The following is a 19,691-nucleotide window of genomic DNA, read 5'->3' as shown; positions in this document are numbered from 1 at the left end:
ATGACCTGGGTTTGATTTCTACACCTACTATTACTCTTTTTTCTTCCGTAATTCCATTTGGGTAAAAGGTAACTTTTTAAACGATAAGCAAACATAACTCAGCAACAACACTACATTTAACGTCATACTGTAAAAACAAAAAAACAATAAGCAAGCGTTTTCAGCTAGTCCTACAGCCCTTTTCAAGCCCATAAGAAAAAATTTTTTTTTTAAAGAAATGCTATAGGCTAAAGAATCATACAGTATCACAGCAATCGCAGCGCAACAAGTCAAGTATATTTGAGAGGTGAAATTAATTGTTCAGAGAAGGACTCAAGCAGATTATGCAAGATGGACAGAAGTATAACACGAGATAGTTGCACAAACAAAGCAAAAATACGAGAAGCACAACACGTAAGCTAATAATTTACAAGGTTAAAAGATAGGAGGGTTCCCCAGCAAATAATTGCCTGTTGAGCCCTGGGTTAAAAGATTTGAGATCAATGCTTCGTGAATCTTGGTGTCGAACTCGGACAAACACTTACGAACAATCTGACAGGAACACTTCTGTAACTGCTAAACACAGTTCAAAGCAAAGATTAACTCTCTGGTTGGAAGGATCACAATTGGACGGCAACCGCCTCTTATAACATGGACGCCAGTGATATCATGTTCTGGTGGGTTGGCGGTGTCATTGCAGTCATTGGGGTCTAGCAGAATTTCTTTATGTTAAAGTGGCTTCCACGCTAACAACACATGATTAAGGTTGCCGTCATATTTTTTTTTCTGGATGCCTTCAAACTAAGATAGCAGTTTCCTAAACGTCATTCTTTTTACAAAATTTGGGTCGCTTTGAAAAAAGGTTGGAAACTATCGGTCTAGCCTACTAGCCTAGACTATGTAATGCTATTATGCTAAGATTCTACAACGGGCATGCTTGCATGGTGCAAAATATTTTCTCCGACATCTCGTGTTACGACCCTAGAAATTAGTTTTGCAAAACTGAGATCATGCCAATATTTTCAACGAGAACAAACAAATGGTCTCAATAAAGACAGTCAAGAACAAAGATTTATACGCCGGACAATATAAACCAAATTAGGCCTACTAAATTAGCTTGAAATATGGTGGTGAAATTGAATACTGCATGCATTAGAAGCGATACCAGCTTAGGTTAATTAAAATATGGCCTGGATTAAGCACATATGGTAAGCCTCTAGACACCCACTACAGGGAGAGGTTATCAAAGTGTAAGAACTTTAGCCACTGCTTCGATTGACATCATGACGTTTTTCTTGCCGTCAAATTCATCGTCTATCATTGTGTCCACAAATTGTTTAATGTTCTCAATTTGAGCAACCAGGAAAGCACAATCATTTGTCGACAATATCTTTTTATTGGCTTTCTCCCTTGACTCCGACGGCTGTGGATTAAGAGGGCGAGGCGGTAAATATGGTAATGAACCCCCTGGAACATGTGTGTCGTCGGTCAATGATGACCAAACACCTGAAACATAGTTTAGAGCCAATAGGGAAACTGATTATGAAGTGAATACTCAGGCTAAAAAAGCTACATTTAAAACAAATATAAACAGTGAAGTGAAAAGAAGTCCCCTCCATGGCTTCTTTCACTCTATGATTTTCTTGTTGTTTTTGATTGAATGTGCAGAAAATTATGCTTGCTTGTTTCTCTCATAAAAATGAAACGATCGTTTTTTCTGCAGTTAATAGGATTTTTGTTAACGACAAAAGCAATAATTTCGATGAAGTATAAAGCTTGCTGTGAAATCGTAAACCTCGTTTCAGCGCATTGATTCCGTTTACGACGGGAAACTATCGACGGAACTAACAGCTTTAATTTAAACTGCTTGTGACGTTAGTATCCAGGAGAGTGTTAAAATGATTTTTAAATTACTTCGAAGTAAAAGGTAATTTCAGTAAATCACCTGTTGATGAATAACTATAACCTTGCCCATGTTTTGCAGTCTGCAAACTATTGTGTCACTCACTTGCTTAAAAGTCGCCAATTTTTTATCTAACGAGATTTAGGCCTATGTTCTAAATTGTCTATAAATTATATTCGGATTAAGACTTTTTCCATTTACTGTAGCTTTTCTAGTGTAACATAATCTAGTTCAAGCAATTAAAGCTTTTACTTTTCCAAGCTGGAATAATTATTTGCTGTCATTTTGGAAGAAACTTTAAGGTTTTTGATACCTTTGAGCAGTAGCGCACCCAGAAAGAAATTTAGGGGGGGGCTAATTCAGAAATGTCGGCCGAGTGATTTGCGACAATAGTGACAGTAGGCCAATGCCCATCAGTGCCGGTCTTTGGGGTGTGCAAACCGTGCGATCGCACAGGGCTCGCAATTTACTCAGAAAATACAGTAATTTTGTTATTCCCAATGGAAAAATTCAACAAAGTGAATTCAACAAAGGAATTAGCAACAAGAAAACATAGAGACTCAACGGGTGCAACCTATTTCGTCCCCTGAACATTTCGTACCCTGAAAAGATCGAGAAAACAAACAACAGAGCCGAAGTCGCTGATCGGAGTTGCCGCAAACATTTCAAAATTTTTCTCGATCTTTTCAGGGGACGAATTAGGTCGAAATTTGATTTTGTTATTCCGATTTCAGGGTACGGAATCGGGGTAAGAATTTATTAGGGGACGGAATAGGTTGCATCCAAATCACAACATAGAGACATGGCTTTATATTTCCGAAAAATGCTGAGGAAAGCATGATCTTATCCTTTTGCTATGCCACCGGACGCGTATTTGTAAAACCTACTGTTGGACGGCACCATAAGGCGAGATTGACCAATCAGTCAGCAGCAAGCGATTCACACTTCTCCTAGGAGGAGAAAATATCTCCTTAGGAGAATGAAGTTTCTCTAACCAATCGGAAGGCAGCAGTGAAAAGTTGTCGGCGCGAAAAGCAGTGGTTGAAAACTGTTCTCTGTTGAATGCGTCCTGAACAGAAAGTGCAACAGCTTTTGAGGGTTTTTTGCATGAAACATGTCATTTGGCTATACAATCAGTTACATTGTATGACATCTTTATTATGGGCGTACGTACTTTCTTTCTTACTATTCTTTATTATGGCATCTTTACTACTGGCGTACGTACTGAAATAGTTAATGCAACATAACACATCTAATTGTTAAGTATTTGTTACATTGTTGCATAATTGTTACGTAATGATAGTGCAATAATTTCCCGATCTAATAGAAAACAGGGTGCACAATTCATAAAAAGTCAACAAATGAAGTGAAGATTAGTGATGGCGAAGTAACCTACTGTTCAAGACCAAACTGCGGCTTGTGAGATCCATAGCAACGTCGGTATTTTTTAGAAAATGTTAACATTCAGCAACATTTAGAAATGCTTCGCGACCCACCATTTGGGAAGCACTGTTTTAGATGACCTTCAGTAAGTAGCTACTAGGAGGCTATAGGCTACTTTCAATCCTTAAATGGATTTGAAATTCGCACGTAGGCTGTAAGCCAGTGATTCTCAACGTGGTCCAGGTGGTCCACCTGGAATTTCTGTTGGTCCACAGAGAGTTCTATAAATCCTTGATAAAAACGTTCTTTAAAATTGTATCTTTTACTACAGTAAATTATGCAAGGACTGCATAGTGCATACAGGTGAAAGAAAGTTATGTAGCATGTACGATTGTATGTCAGCGTGACGTAATAATCATGTTTACTTCGTGATTTTTGATCAATTTTTCTGAAAGTGCTAGATAAGCAAAAGCTCAGCAGTTTTTGAACTTATTTTACTACTTAACGAGTAGGCTATTGAACTGTTCAAGGCATCAGTGAAGTGCTGACAGGCCTAATCAATACATCAAATGTTGCCGCAATTGTTGTCGGTGCACGAAGATTCATGGTACAAAGTTTCTTCAGGGAGAGTGGAGCTATTCGCTGTTCCAATGAATGTCAATTAAATTATCTTCAACGTCACATGTTACATTTTTTCAGACGCTAAATGAAGAACTGCATTTTGCAGTGTTTTCAAAGCAACCAAATGTTAGAAGCTCCTGTTGCTAAGAAGGCAAAACTGAGACATTACCATGACAGCACCAGACACATACTTGTGCATGATGTTTTGTTATAATTACATTTGAAAATAAAATTATGTGTATTCAAGTAGGCTAGTTAAGGTTGAGTGTGCAAACTAAGAGGGTTTGCTTATAATTAGTTCATCACGTATTACTTTATTAAAGAACTAAGGTTGAACACGCCCTTGAGTTTTTTTACCTATGTGCATTGTGCAATACAGTTTTGACTAATGGCGTTCATGAGGCGTCAACATAACAAAGTGGTGGATTGGATAATTTTTTTTAAATATGGTCCATGGGCTAAAAAAGGTTGAGAGTCACTGCTGTAAGCTACATTGGATAAGTTGACAAACATTGCACTTGCAGCATTAGGCGTAGGCCTCCGCCCATTCTGGAAACTTGTAAGGAAAGCTACTTTTACGTTTCGGCAGCAAACAACACTTCAAACTTACTGCAAAAGTCAGGACTAACATGGGTATTGACAGTTGATGGGCAGGCAAATAATAGGCCTAATTTTAAGTGTTTCACAATTCATCCACGGTTGCCAGGTATTCTTCAAATTCTCAGATATATTGCAATAAGATTTAGCTCAATACTTGCACGTTCAAATTAGGCCAGGATTTCCAAAATTATGATCCATCAATAACAAAAAAGTAGCATTGTTTCAAACAAAAACCATGCCAATCGAAGCAAAATTTGTTGTTTTGGATTTGTTTCAAAGTATATTCTTCGTGCACCTGGCAACTTACTTCAGACTCAAACATCACTCTTTCTCGGAGAAATTTTCTCCTCCTGGGAGAAGTGTGAATCGCTTGCTGCTTTCTGATTGGTCAATTTTGCTTATGGTGCCGTCTAACAGTAGGTTTTACAAATACGCCCACCGGACAGCACTATTTTACAGTAATATTCATACCCAAATTTTGTTGAACATTCTCTCAGAATGCCCCAAATTCAAAGTAATTTTTTCAAAATTTTCTGAGGGAGGACCCCCAGACCCCCGCCATAGGGTGTACGATGACGCCGTTAGGCTTCGCCCGCCGACCGTAAGACCACCCCCTCCCCTTTCAAAATATCTAGCTTCGCTACTGAATTAGATCATTGTCATTGGGGCCCGCAAAGTATATTCTGCAGATAGGGCGCGAAATACCCTAAGACCGGCACTGTGCCCATCCCTTTGATTAATATTTAAAGGCACTCACGGCCCACAACCCACCGGTTGCCGATACGTCAGGATTCGTTCTCTCAAATTAGATTAGAAGTTGGCCTATAGTGAACCCCGAGCTATTAGAGAACCATCAACACTCTCATCCTTACGTCCACTCTCGCAATCTTCTATAGATCTCGACTTTTCGTCATGTAGGCCTATGACAAGATTGATTGATTGATTGATTGAATCTTTATCCTCGGACTGGGAAAGCTTCTTGCAGAGCTTAATCCTGGCAGTTTCGCATACTTGTAGAGGCTTTGAATCACTGACGCAGGCCCGGTCACCGAGATTGACAGAGTGAAGTTTCCGATTGTTCAAGTCTTGTTACCGGGGAATTATTCCATCCATTAGATGCCGCTGAATGGAGAGCAGTCCTTAACGTGCTTTGCTCAAGCGCACACCCCGAGAGTCGAACCAGCGCCGCTTGATCTTGAAGCTTCTTCGTTCCAGAAGTGACGCGCTAACCATAAAATTAGCTTTCCGTTTGCCAACACAGATAAGTGCGAAACCAACAACTAGCACGAAAACAGTTTGAAACAAAACACTAATTTTGTAAACAGTAGGCTAAGTTTGATGTGGACGTTTTTCCTATTTACAAAACATTCAAAATTAGTTTGAAATTTCAATTAAAGTACCACATGCCTTCGTCTCTCTGCTCAAATGTCGTAGGCCTATACAGTTTTACATGTCCGTGTGATTCGGCATGGACGTATGACGGTATAGTACATCGGTATGTCCAGTTGTCCACCAGACATTTGACCACGAGAGTACGGGAGCATCTGAACTTTAGGGAGTTAAAGAAAGGTGCCATCAAAGACCATATCATGGAGTGTTCTTTTTGCACAGATCAAAAATTTTCTGCTGACTTATTTATAATTTTACGCAAAGGCAAATCCTAATTTGACACCAAAATTCAGGAAGCACTGTTAACGCTATACGCTACAACCCAAATTTAAACAAATAATTATTTGCTGGAGGCGCGTCCATTCTCCTCAACATTTACTTGATGTATCACGTTCCCTGTGGTGCAAATTTTTTTGTAGTTATTTATGTAGTTGCGTTTTCCTAATGTAAATTTACCTTGAAGAAGTTAAAATTTATTGCATTTATTAATTTTTTTCTGATTCTTGATTAGGGCTTAAAATTAAGCCGAAAACGTTCGACTGTTAAAACTATTTGTAAATATGTAAAATATATTGTTATAATGCTCAGCCCTGTTGTATTGTTGTGTCTTATTCATATCTAACCTGTAAGCAAAAGGTATACATAGGGAACGGCTCGGGTTCCAAATAGCGACTGTCAGAACAGCGACTGTCAATAGAGCGACTACACTATCGACTATCTACGACTACACTGTCGCTATTATGAAGTCGCCATTATGACAGTCGCTGTTTTGACAGTCGCTATCCGGCCTGGATGCCATAGGGAACATACAAAAACTTTATTTTTTGTGGCGAGTTTGGGGGGGCTTGAGCCCCTTAGCCCCATGCTGGGTGCGTTACTGCCTTTGAGTACTGTAATTTATGGCAATAATTTTTGTTTACGACGCACACTTTGTATTTGACTACAATCCTCAAAGTTAGATTTCTATAGAAATTAAAATTGAAAGTGTTGTTTCTATAATGAAGATAAATTTAAAATCACTTTTTAATGACGACATGAGTTTCAATAATTTTGTAGAAGTTTTGAATAGGTAATCAAGGGAAGAAATGTAGACTTATGGTTCTAACAAACAATTTGAGACATATGACATAGCCTACCTATGTGTACTTTTGAATGTAAAACTTGTGAAAGAGGGGCAATTATTCTGCTTGCTAATTTTTACAATGACAACCTATTGCAACACAATGAGCGCAAGTGCGCAACATTGGTTCATAATTTTCACGTAGCAGAAAAATTTCAAAAATCGGTTTGAAGTGTCCCCCTATTTTATCCATGGCCCAAAAATCTTTTTAAAACGGCTTTCTTGGCCTACATGTAATTTAGCTTTCCTCTTAGTTCTACAAACCTCATGCAATAAAAGATTACGCGGCCCAACTTTATTTCCTTTGCTGTCCGTGGTTTGAAAACCGTTGTTTTGTATTTTATGGTATAATAATATATTGTACAAAGCATAGTTTACCTCCTATCTTTGTTACCACTGGAATAGGTTCATTTCATTGTGAACATGATATAGTTGCGAAAAATCGAATGAGGTTGTTCACTAGGCATTTACTGTAGTTAAAATAATATAATAGTTCTACTGGTGCAAACTAAGCTAATCAGGTAGAGTGACCACCTGTCTAGCATGGTTAAAACACAGGACCGTGTTGCTCTAAATCAACTAAACACGCAAAATGAAATTCAACTTCCAAACAAAAATTATAGCGGGCAAATTTTAAGACTACAAAAAAAAGAGTTTAATTGTTAGCGATCAACAAAAACTTAAATAACGACAGAGACTAATATAGGCCTATAGTTGCAAAAGTAATGTTTATATTTCGAAACATTATATTCCGTCCGCCCCGGTAGCTCAATTGGTTAGCGCAGGGATGTCCAACCTGCGGCCCGCGGGCCGCAATGCGGCCCACCTGAGATTTGTGTGCGGCCCCCTAGTCACTTTCACTCCAAGGGAGCTGTTATACGAGCTCCCGCGTAGTATTTTGAACTTCATGGAGAAAAAGAAACAAGATTTAAACTTTATAGAAAATGAAGAATGGTTGAATGATTTGTCTTTCTTAGTTGACCTCACAGAAGTGCTAGCTGAGCTCAATTTGCATTTACAAGAGAAAGGTCAGTTGTGTAGTTCAATGTTCGAGTGAATAAGTAGCTTTACCAGAAAATTAAAACTTTTCATAGCACAACTGAAAGCTGACGAAATTGTACATTTTCGTAGTCTATCTAAAAGGGCTCAAGACAGGTCTGTAAACTATGAAAAGTATGCTGTTATGTGAAGATTTGCTTGAAAAATTTACAGTCAGATTTTCTGACTTCAAAAAGATTAAAATTGAATTAAAATTATTCAGTGTGATAAAACGCCACCCGCAGACCCATTCTCATTTCAGTGTAATAAAGCGCTACCCGAATTTCAACTCGAACTGATTGAACTGCGAAGTCGAAAAAGTTTGAAAACTTTCTACAGAGAACACACTCTTCCTTTATTTTATAAACAATTACATTCATGTGATGAATTTATTAAGTTAGTTAATTTGTCCAGACAATTATTGTTTATGTGGGGCAGCACATATTGTTGCGGGCAGTTATTTTTATCCATGAAAAACATCAAAACTGCAGAAGAAACAGACTGACCGACAAACACTTAGTAAACATCCTAAGAATCAAGATAACGTCCTTTGCAAATGTTGATAACCTCTTAGCTGGAAAACAATGTCAAATATCTCATTGACTTTGTATTATAGAAATAAATTTTTGTTTCTTTCTATGTCTGTGTTACTTGTTCCTATTTTAAAAGAAGAAATTAATGGATTTTAAGTGTTTCTTTATGTAATACCTATTTTTCTTGAAATTTAATGGGTCCTGCGGACCATTGACTTATTTCAAATGACAATGTGACAATGCCCACTATAATAAAAGGTTGGACATCCTTGGGTTAGCGCGTCACTTCTGGAACGAAGAAGCTTCAAGATCAAGCGGCGCTGGTTCGACTCTCGGGGTGTGCGCTTGAGCAACGCACGTCAAGGACTGCTCTCCATTCAGCGGCATCTAATGAATGGAATAATTCCCCGGCAACAAGACTTCAACAATCGGAAACTTCACTCTGTCAATCTCGGTGACCGGGCCTGCGTCAGCGATTCAAAGCCTCTACGAGTATGCGAAACTGCCAGGATTAAGCTCTGCAAAAAGCTTTCCCAGTCCAAGGATAAAGAATCAATCACTCACTCATTATATTTTGTAAGTTCTTGTTGGACACATGACCAAATTTCTTCCTGTAAACTTCACGGCTGATTTCAAACAAGCTTTGCGGTGCGCCCTATACGCAAGGTTATGCAGTGTGACTTAGTGAGTGAGCAATATTGCATCTTTTTTCTCGTTTTTTGGGGGGAAGCGAACACATGATCAAGTGCCCCTTCTTTGGATCCGTTATTGCAGCGTTTCTTAACCTTTTCTGACTTTAGCACCCCTGTAAACAGGCCTGACCAGTCTAGCACCCCCTAATTATTATTGACATAAGACTACTACAGTACCGACCAAAAGTTTAGTACAGGCCGAAATTTTAACATGCCTTCAGATCGCTGGAGATATATTTTGTAATGAAGTCTCTTGTTGTTTAACAAACTGAGCAGTTGTTTTAACGAAGTTGATTCAGGATTTGGTATTTGGCTTTCATTCACCAACAGAAATTCAATTATAACCATATGTAAGTGAATCAACTCTCTTAAAACAACAGCACCGTTTGTTAGGCGACAAAAATATACAAAATATACCGCCAGTGATCAAATAGCATGTCAAAATTTCAACGCCTCCATTAAACTTTGGCCTGCACTATTGAAAGGAAAGCGAAGTACAAATTGATCATTTTGTTTATTCTTCAAAACTACTGTCGTCATTGGTGATAAAAGAAATAGGAAAACCCGAGAATAGTAAAAGAACATGGACAAACTTAAGCATATTTAAGTGACGCAGCTGGGTAGGCTATCTAGTTACACATGTATCAATGTGATTTCTGTTGTTGCTTATGTGTGACCAATTTCTCTATTCGAGGCTTCGTGTTTGTCAAAGCCACTCTCATATCGTAGAGCAACCCATGTTGAAGGCGGCTCCGGCCAATTGTTTTCATTTGGAGCATGGTGGTGGAGAACGCCTTTTCACACAGGTAGTTAGTCGGAAATGGGACGATCAATTCCATTGCTGCTCGTGCCAATGCAGGATGTGCTGTCAACTGGTCACACCAGAAATCAGCAAGCGGAAGGACGAAAGTTTGTCCCACAACTCTGATTCACCTGCATGTCAATCATAGCTTCTCCTTTAGTCTATTAGCCTATGATCACTCATGTCTGCCAAGAAGGCTGCTGTATCCACTCTGGATACTTTGCCATGGGGGTTTCTAGAAGCGAGAGGTGAGCAACAATATTACAACAAAACACCCACCAGATAAGTTCGCACAATCTACTCAGGATCAATTTGAGTATTTGACTGGGAGATGACTACAATGACAGCAAATCATGTAGGCTACTTCGAAACAGCAATCATTGATATGACAACTGCTGATACTGGCAGAATAACAAAAAAATGCAGAAAATTAAAATGGCATTTTTTGATATTATACTGCATGCATTTAGCACCCCCTACAGTCTATTCCAGCACCCCCAAGGGGTGCTAGCACCCCCGGTTAAGAAACGCTGCGTTATTGGATAAGGTAGACAGCTGCTATTGAAACTAGAACAAGCCCAAAAAGGTTTGTTCAAAATTTGACATTTTACTCGTGAATCGCCATATTGCATAAGCTAAAGTTGCAAAAATGGAAGAAATTTAGAAGTTCTGGCAATAAGGTTTGCCCAGCAAATAAACGGAAATTGAACACTTGAATTGAGTTACTTGAAGGGCTTGGTCATTGTAATCGTTCACTGTTTGCTTTGGTGCATAGTTTGATGTAAAAAATTGAAGGCTATGTTATCGCAGTCGTTGTCCAGAGCGTATATAGGCTTCAAAAATAGTAACAAATGGCGGCTCATGGCTGTTTTTAAGCTGCAACATTCACCAATTTCACGAGGGTAGACTGCAGCCTAGATGAGCCGCCACTGTTTGACCTCTGTAAAGCTAAGCATCTAGTCAGCAGAGCCAGCCGTGATTCACCATAGTCTAACAAGTAATCTAATACAATCGTTTAATATCAGCTTGTTAATTTTGTAATTTCAGACATACAGTAATCTTACTTCGTTGTTTTGGTTGTGGCCGTGTTGTCTGTATTAGCCTTAATACAGAAGAGTCTATTCTTTTCACTCTCAGTAATAATTCGTTTATTTTGTCTTCAGAAGTGGGTTCCTGAGTGCTCGAACTCTTACGGTTGGTTCGTTTCTGTTGGTTTAAAAACTGTACAGGTGGTTCCGGCTCGTATTCACCGAAGTCACTCATGCTAAAAATACATTAACAGATTGTGAAAACATTGTCCATCTCAATGCTTTTCAACAGGGGTTCCTCGGTTTTTAGGAGAATGAATTTCTTGGTTGGTTGGTTTTTGAATCTTTATCCTCGGACTGACAAAGCCTTGATAGGTTATTCCTGGTAGTTTCGCATACTTGTAGAGGCTTTTGACACAGGGCCGGTTCCCGAGATTGACAGAGTGAAGTTTTCCGATTGTTAAAGTGTTGTTGCCGGGGAATTATTCCATTCACTAGTTGCCGCTGAATGGAGAGCAGTCCTGAAAAAGCGTTGCTAGAGCGCACACCCCGAGAGTCGAACCAGCGCCACGTGATCTTGAACCGGGCGCGTAACATTCAGTACATTGAGATCATCGTGCCGCATTCACACTTGAAGTAGGCCAGTTAGTCAAATAAGAAGTTATTCTGACTTTGTAACTTTTGTAATAACTATTTACTCATAGAAGTATCTTAATAATTTTTTTGAAGTTTAATGACAAAATACTTGAATTTCTTAGAAGCAAATCGTGATTTTTCATTGTGTTAGTTCGGGTTCCGTGACAAACGTGAGAGTAAATCAGAGGTTTTAGTTTTATAATTTTACACCGACACTGACACTCCATAATCAACACGACACGTCGCAAACAGTGATGAGAGCTTCATCAACACCATCAAGACATCATCATCTACCACCTCATCCATTTCATCCATTCCATCACCCACCAAGACAAGAAACAATAACTTAAACTGGATTTCAAACCTCAATCATCGTAGGCTACTGTGTGATGTGCAGTCTGACCGTAAAAAGAGCTCAACACCTGCTCTCCTGGGCCACATCGAAACGGGCTTTTGCCTGAGGATGGGTTTCTTTTATGTCCGGGTTTCTTTCTCCATCCTTTAGGCTATTATTATGATGACTGCTCATCCACATCAATATTGCAACTGGCAAATTCAATCCACAACACTTTTCATTAGGCTGTCACTCATTACTACATGTGTGCTTCTCTCTGTTTCTGTTTTATTTTTTGCTATATGTTTTTTGGGTTTTGTGGCCGTGCTAACTACTGATATATAGCCTACTACATGATTTTCCATTCAGGCACGTTTTAAACCTTTCAAGATTTTGCCACCTTTTCCCGTTCATTAACGTGCTGGTAGGTTTATATCGATTTTTGTAGTTAGTATCTTTTTTGCCCTGACGCGTTAATGACGAAAAATAAAATGATTGATTGATGATTGGTTTCTGGGAGAAATAAAATGGTTAAAATCTTTCCCATACTATTTTCTGTACATTTTAAATGGTTCAAAGGAAACTGTTTTGAAAAAAGTTCATATCAACTTTTTGCACAAAAACTATTAAAAAGTTGATAAGTCACAAATTAGAGGAAAAGTTGATAAGTCCACATTTTATTCGAAAATACAGAAAAACCACAGAACCTAGTCAGCTAAAACTTACAGTAGGCTACATACCTAAAATGCAGGGATTCTAAAATGTATCAAAAATCTCAGTCAAACTCACATACATACACTCAGTAAAATATTTTAATGTTTAAATTTTTTAGCATATAATTGAAAACGGCAAACGTCTTTTTCTCAAAATGCCTAATGTGACTTAAGAACTTTTACTGCAAATGGCTTCAATTGCAGCCTGACAGAAATAATGCAGTAGTAGTGCAAGTAGCCTTCATCAGAAAGCAATAGCCCAATAGTAACTTTCCAGGAACAGTCAATACGATGAAATGAAGCAAGGACTACAAAACAAAATTAAACAAAACTTCATTGTGTAGTAAAAACTTAAAAATGTACTAACTTTTAAAGTATGTCTGCTTTGCCGCTTATATTTTTAAATCGACGTTAGGTGGTGTCTAAATACTACGACGCCAAATTCATGATTATAGTTATGGCGCCATTTTGTGATTACTTTCATTTTCCCTTCGTAATCCACTTTTGTTGAAAAATGCGCTTCTTGCACTCACACTCGCTTCTTTTATTTATTCACATCTTGTATTTTTAGGCCTACTCTCATAGCTACATCATAACAAATAAAATAATAAAAAAATTGCAAAGATTTTCATAATTTTCGATAAATTTTGAGTTTTTTTCCCAGCCAATTCCGATTAAATCGCAATCATTGCTTACACACACTTTAGCAATAGAGAGAGAGAGATTGTTTATTTGCCTTTCTAATACGACTCGATATAAAGAAACACAATTACAGACAAATCAAAATATGGCAATAGAAAGGTCTGGCAGCACCGAACAACCTTGCGGTTAACCAGTCAAGGTGCTGCCTGTCATCAGTCATCTTACATTGCAGCATCAGACATTATAACTGTATCAATAAAACATAATGATGGATGGAACAGTAGCTTCGAAATCGAATTGAATATATAAGGTTTTGTAGAATATTGAATCAAGACCAGCTGGGAAAACATGAGCATATAATGAATCATATCGTTTAAGAACACAAATACGAGGTTACATGAGATAAAATAATTTAACTGAACGATTTTAACGATTTAATAAGAACTTAACAAGGTAATTTTATAAAGTTTTTTAAACAAAGCAAGGTGTTTGCTTTTAATACATTCATCCAATTCACTCCACAATTTAGTACCCCGATGTGTCAGAAGATTGTGTGCCACGGATTTGTTTATTTGTGGAAGAATACGTTCGATTACGACAGGGGTGTCCGAACTTTTTCTCGAGCGGGTCAGATTTGATAATACGGATGTACCCGCGGGCCAACAGCCTCTGACAAACTTGTTTTGAGTAAAATAAATTGTATATAGGCCTATATAGTGATATGGTGTTATTGTCATTTTCATACAATAAAGCACTACCTAAGTTTAGGTATTTTGTTACATAAGCTATATATCACATGATGTCATCAGTTAGGTTGTTTAAGTTGTCTGTTTTTCACCAGAAACTTTGTAAAACACAGCCGTGTTAATGTGAAGGATGAAACTAACGTCTTGATTTCTATGCCTTACCTAGGTCAAGTCTGGTTCGAGGTTAGTGGTAGACAAGCGTAAAATACCAAGTAGCTTTGACCTCAAGCGGTTGTTGTTCGAGTTCATAACCGAGAACGTCTGCTCACAAATATGTTGAACTGGACATGAACAAGCTCAACATTTTCTTTGCAAACTTTTGCATATTTGGAAATTTGTATTTATCCAACAGCTGATAAAATTTGCAACTTCACCACCAGGGCCGGATTTAGCTGATGGGGGCCCGGGGCACTTTTAGATCGGGGGCCCCCGTGCAAAAAATTTTTTGCGCCTATGGCGCGAAAAAACACCTCTACGTCTATAGTAGCATTAATCCAGCACTGCACAGACTTTTGCAGAAAATTCAAAGGCTAAAAGAAAAAAATAACACACAAAAATCACATTTATTTCATGTAGGGGAGCCCTTCAAAAGTCGGGGGGCCCGGGGCACCTGCACCCTCTGCCCCCCCTAAATCCGGGCCTGTTCACTACAACTGCAGCAAAATCTCGAATCCAGTCGTTGAAATTGCTAACAAAAAATGTACGAGTGCTTGACTGTATCCAGTGGCGCCGGCAGGGGGGGGGCAGGCGGGGCAGCTGCCCCCCCAATGTTTTGGGCAACATCTTTTTTTTTTTTTTTTTTTATGAATACATATTAATTTTTTTTTTAATATTTGGATCTCAACCTAAGTAAGTAAGTAAGTCAACTCAAGTTGCAAGGGGGGGGGGGGGGGGGGGGAGAGAGGTAAAAGCTCTCTTTTTAAAAAAAGTATGGAAAACCTTGATGACTAAATTGTACAGTAGATTAAAAGATTTTCTACAGAAGCAAAGATATAGACTTTTTAAAGTTTTAACTAACGTCACATTGATGTAGAAAAATAACAACCTGTTAAAATTTTGACACCTCACACTCCCATGACTTCTTTCGCGCGCATTTTGGCATTGGTTGCTTGCAGTGATTCTTTCACTTAAATAAAACGTTTTGTTTCAGCAGTTTTGAGTTGTTCGATTCTTAAGTTGTAAAGGAGACTCAATTTCTCCAATATTTATCATTTATGTTTCTTCTTTAATCTCAGCAGAGTATAAAACTTGTAAAAGTTTTTCATCCATACGACGTCATGAATGAAATTATATCTCAAATCAGCCTAATGACGTGACATCATCTAAACATTTTACCGAATAATAAATTAACAAATTCGATCGTCAAAAGTGGTTTGGTGGTGGTAAATATTACGTAATGAAAAAAATGTGATAAGGTTGGAAGACATTACGTCATGTATTTTCAATACAAATATGAAGTTTAAAATTTATTCTTTTGTTCATAGTCGTAATCCACCTTCAAAGCGGTACTACAAAGAACAATTTTCGATAAGGGGGGCATCAAGAATAAGTCGACATGACTTTTAACCCTTAGAAGGTTGGGCTCCTGGAGTCTTGCTCAGTTTGGGGGGGGGGGGATGTCAATTCTTCTTATGCTTTAGGAGTGATATTTCTGTTATTTTGGCACGGTTTCAAAATTTGGGATTCACTTTGTAAAATTATTCACGCTGAGCATATCCGAAAATTAAAACTATGTGAATTTTAGAACTGCTCATATACGTTGAAATGTTGAGGTCACTTATGAATGTAATTTGTATCGTGAGTTTACACATTATTTTTTGGTAGAGTAATGAAGAACGTGCATAGTAATGTTGTGATTAATTTTTTTTACATTAGTTTACATACAGCCAATGCCCTTCACGCTGTGAAACAGTTAGGATTAACGAGACATGGGCCAAATTAATTAAGCTACTTTCATCCAGCTGGTGGGAAAATGTTTCACAATAGAATATGAAATATTTCAGATGTGCTGAGAAATGCCTTATATCTTTCAATTTATAACCTTTATTCGCTCAAAATTTCAGCTCAATAGAGGTGAATAAAAGTTAGGAAAAGTCAAGAAATCTCGTAGTCGCAGCCTCAGTAGTTTTAGAGATACAACTGTTGATACAAAAAAGTTGAATTGACAGCCCCCCCCCCCAACCTTCAAAGGGTTTGCATTGAGTCAACAGATCTATGCCTGGTTTACGTCAGCTCCGGGGATCAGTGAAATATAAGGTTGTCATCTTCAGTGCAACAAGACCATTGATTGATTGGTTTAGTGAGGATTCGTAGTCCCATTGCTTTCATTTTGAGTGATCATACTGATTTTCAATTTATTCCTACAAGACGTTACGTAATGAAAAAATATATAACTAAGGTTGGAAGACATTACGTCATGTCTTTTCTATTCAAAATGAAGTTTAAAATTTATTCTTTTGTTCATAGTCGTAATCCTCCTTCAAAGCGGTATTACAAAGAACAATTTTCGATAAGGGGGGCATCAAGAATATGTCGACATGACTTTTAAGGTTTACGTCAGCTCCGGAGATCAGTAAAATATAAGGTTCTCATTATCGTGATTGTAAGCCGCGGGAAATTTTTTCTCTAAAAAACAGATTCCCGGGAAGCTAAACATTTTTTCCAGCCCTGGTAGAAAACAAGAGAAATTAAATAATATACCACTGTCTTGCATGTCTTGCACCAGTGGCGTAGCCAAGGGAGGGGGTTCGGGGGTTTCAACCTTTCAAATTGAATTTACGGATGTTAATACATTGTTTACAAGAAAAGTTGTAGCCTATGATGTAGTTTCTCGTCAAACTGTGCAAGGATGCAAGCCATCTGCAACTGCTGAGATCGCTTGTTCGATCTAGATTAACATCTAAACAGCTATTCGTTATACAAAACTTGAATATATCAGAAATAGCATAAAGTAACTTCATTGTCTCAAAGCTTTTTGTTTGATACTCATCAAGATGTATGACCTCTATGACGTTACATTTTCTAAACTTTGGGTTGACTTCAGAGCATAAAAGTTAGTGACTTACCGGAATAAGATCGTTTTTTGAATCAACCAAGAAGAAAATTGATAAATAATAAAACTGTAATAATCTCGCAAAAAAAAGCAATCAACCTATGTCTCTAAAACAAAGTTTGCCTAATTTTAAACGAAACTGCATTAAAAGAGCGAGTTTTGCCAATACCAAACATTCAAATATCTCAGTCTGGAATTAGCAACAAGAAAACATAGAGACTTAGCTTTATTTTCGAAAAATGCCGAAGAAAACATGATCTTATCCTTTTGCTATGCCACCAGACAGCACCATTTTACAGAAATATTCATACCCACAATTTTGTTGAAAATGCTCTCAGAATGCACCAAACTGAAAGTAATTTTTCAAAATTTTCTGGGGGAGGACCCCCAGACCCCCCGCCGCTAGGTGTCGCCTTCGGCAAACACGCCATCGGGCTTCGCCCGCCGGCTGTCAACACCCCCCCTTTCAAAATTTTTGACTATGCTACTGTCTTGCACTGTCAATATTTTGCCCCCCCAATGTTGAAGGTCTGGCGGCGCCACTGACTGTATCACTCTTCACTGCTGGTACTGGCTACTCTTCAAGCAATAATAGCAAGCTAATTTTCCAATTATGACCCAACAATGATTCTAACTTTTCTTGCCTGGCTTTCGTTTAAGAAATATTGTCTTCACTAATCTTTTTTAAAATGCAAATTAAATGGGCGCGATTTCTGTGTGTCTGCGGGTCAAAAATAACACATTGTGTAACAGCAGGCGCGGTCCAAAACGTATCGCCAGCCGGAGTTTGGACAGATGGACACTCTTGGATTACGATTACTTCTGCAATGCAGTCGATTACAATATCCTAAATGTCTTCGTTAAGGTATTCAACTACGACTACTTGGACAATAACTTCTTTGAAACAATGCTCGTTTTCTATGAACATTTTTGAACCTCATAAAATATTTATTAGGCCCACTCTGAAATCTCTTTTCTATTTAGTGCGTGATGTCATCATATGGCAAATTTGTTAATAAATCATTGAAAAACAACTTTTTCTTACCTTTGTTTTACAAGTAGCCTACATAGACCAAATCCTCTTTGATGTAGTTCAAATCCTCTTTGATGAAGCCTCTTCCGTTAATAAGTGAGGTGAAATAAAATCGCAAAACAAGATCTTAGTCAGAATTGGTTGATAATGCCAATTGTTGTATAGGCTACGTCAAACTTAAAGAAGCCTTTAAAAAGATTGAATTGAAAACTACGTAGGCCTACCTACCTACAGCTGTATGCTATGTATCTCATTGTTTTCATGTCTAGTTTTAACAGATGGCAAAATCTCAACATTCTCGAGCAACAGCTACAATATTATAATGATTCAATTTTTTCGGCCCCCCCCCCCTAAAAAAGTTGGCCCCCCCTTGCACTGCGGTCTGGCTACGGCCCTGCCTTTATTGTAACATATTAATTTGGATTCCATATTTTGCGCTGATGTCTAATTTTGTTAATAGACTATGTGTTTGTAGACCGTCGAGGGATGTTGCTCCAAATTAATGACAAAAAAAACAAAATGCGTGACTTTCTTTGAACAAAGTCCTGAACCCCACTTATCACTTCACTAGGGAGGCAGCACAATTGAACAAGTGTCTTTTTTTTAACGATTTTGGTTCTCTTACAGCGGACGCACGACGTAAGAAAGAGATACGAAGAAGAATATGCCTATCTAAAGACGCTTTTAATAAACTACGACCTATTCTATTAGATCGCAAGCTTTTTATTGCTCTGAAGGTACGACTTCTCAAAGCGTTGGTGTGATTTGTTCTCCAGTATGGTTGTGAAACATGGACCTTCAATACAGAAACTAGGCGTAACATTGAGGCAACTGAAATGTGGTTTTACAGAAGAATGCTCAGGATTTCATATACTGATCACATCACAAATGCAGAAAAAGAACAACATAACTCAAAGGCAACTCAAATTTCTCGGTAACATCATCAGAAAAGAAGAATTCGAAAATTTTTGTCTAAGCCAGGGGTTCTTAAACTTTTTTTAACGCGGACCCCTTAAAAAAAAAAATTGGTTTGCGTGGACCCCCTTTGTGGCCTAGTCCGAGAAACTTTTTTTGATCAGCATGGATTGGACATAACGCAATAAAATTAAAATGAATTGGTAACAAAATTTATGTTTGAAATAGCGAATGCAGATTGTTTTTTAATATCTTCAATTTAACTTCATTAATGTGAAGAATGCTGCTGTTTGTCTTCAACAAGAACATTGTGGCTTCGTCTTTGATATGGCAACAGCCGCAACACGCATGTCATCCTTTGCATCCAACCGGTTTCGATTCCTTGTTTTGATAGTTACCAAGAATGAAAATTGTGACTCACATAAATAGCCTATGTAGTCCCAAAGGGATTATACATAGCAGCCATGACACTCTTTACCAAAAGAAGATATGCTTGCGTCAACGCACTCCAAAAATCGCCAATACTTTTCGA

At 38.0% G+C, this 19,691-nt stretch overlaps 1 protein-coding gene across 1 annotated transcript; it reads right to left on the bottom strand.

Moving 5' to 3' along the window:
- Positions 1 to 256: 256 nt before the first annotated feature.
- On the bottom strand, positions 257 to 17,309 carry LOC145783454 (uncharacterized). The gene is made up of 3 exons (XM_082595333.1): positions 17,225 to 17,309; positions 11,125 to 11,324; positions 257 to 1,485 (listed from the first exon to the last, which is right to left on the bottom strand). Exons 2-3 carry the CDS (start codon positions 11,321 to 11,323, stop codon positions 1,223 to 1,225), a joined length of 462 nt encoding a protein of 153 aa, XP_082451459.1. The 5' UTR covers position 11,324; positions 17,225 to 17,309; the 3' UTR covers positions 257 to 1,222.
- Positions 17,310 to 19,691: the final 2,382 nt, after the last annotated feature.

This window comes from Aplidium turbinatum, chromosome 14, assembly GCF_918807975.1.
Source record: "Aplidium turbinatum chromosome 14, kaAplTurb1.1, whole genome shotgun sequence".
In the NCBI taxonomy this organism is placed as follows: Eukaryota; Metazoa; Chordata; class Ascidiacea; order Aplousobranchia; family Polyclinidae; genus Aplidium; species Aplidium turbinatum.
Note: the sequence above shows the minus strand (reverse complement) of the source record. Positions and strands in the feature narration are given on the sequence as shown.

Coding starts and splice junctions, on each gene's coding strand:
- LOC145783454 (XM_082595333.1), bottom strand. CDS start 11,323: ATGAGTGACTTCGGTGAATACGAGCCGGAACCACCTGTACAGTTTTTA. Junction 1,486..11,124: donor GCCACAACCAAAACAACGAA/GTAAGATTACTG, acceptor ACTATGTTTCAG/GTGTTTGGTCATCATTGACC.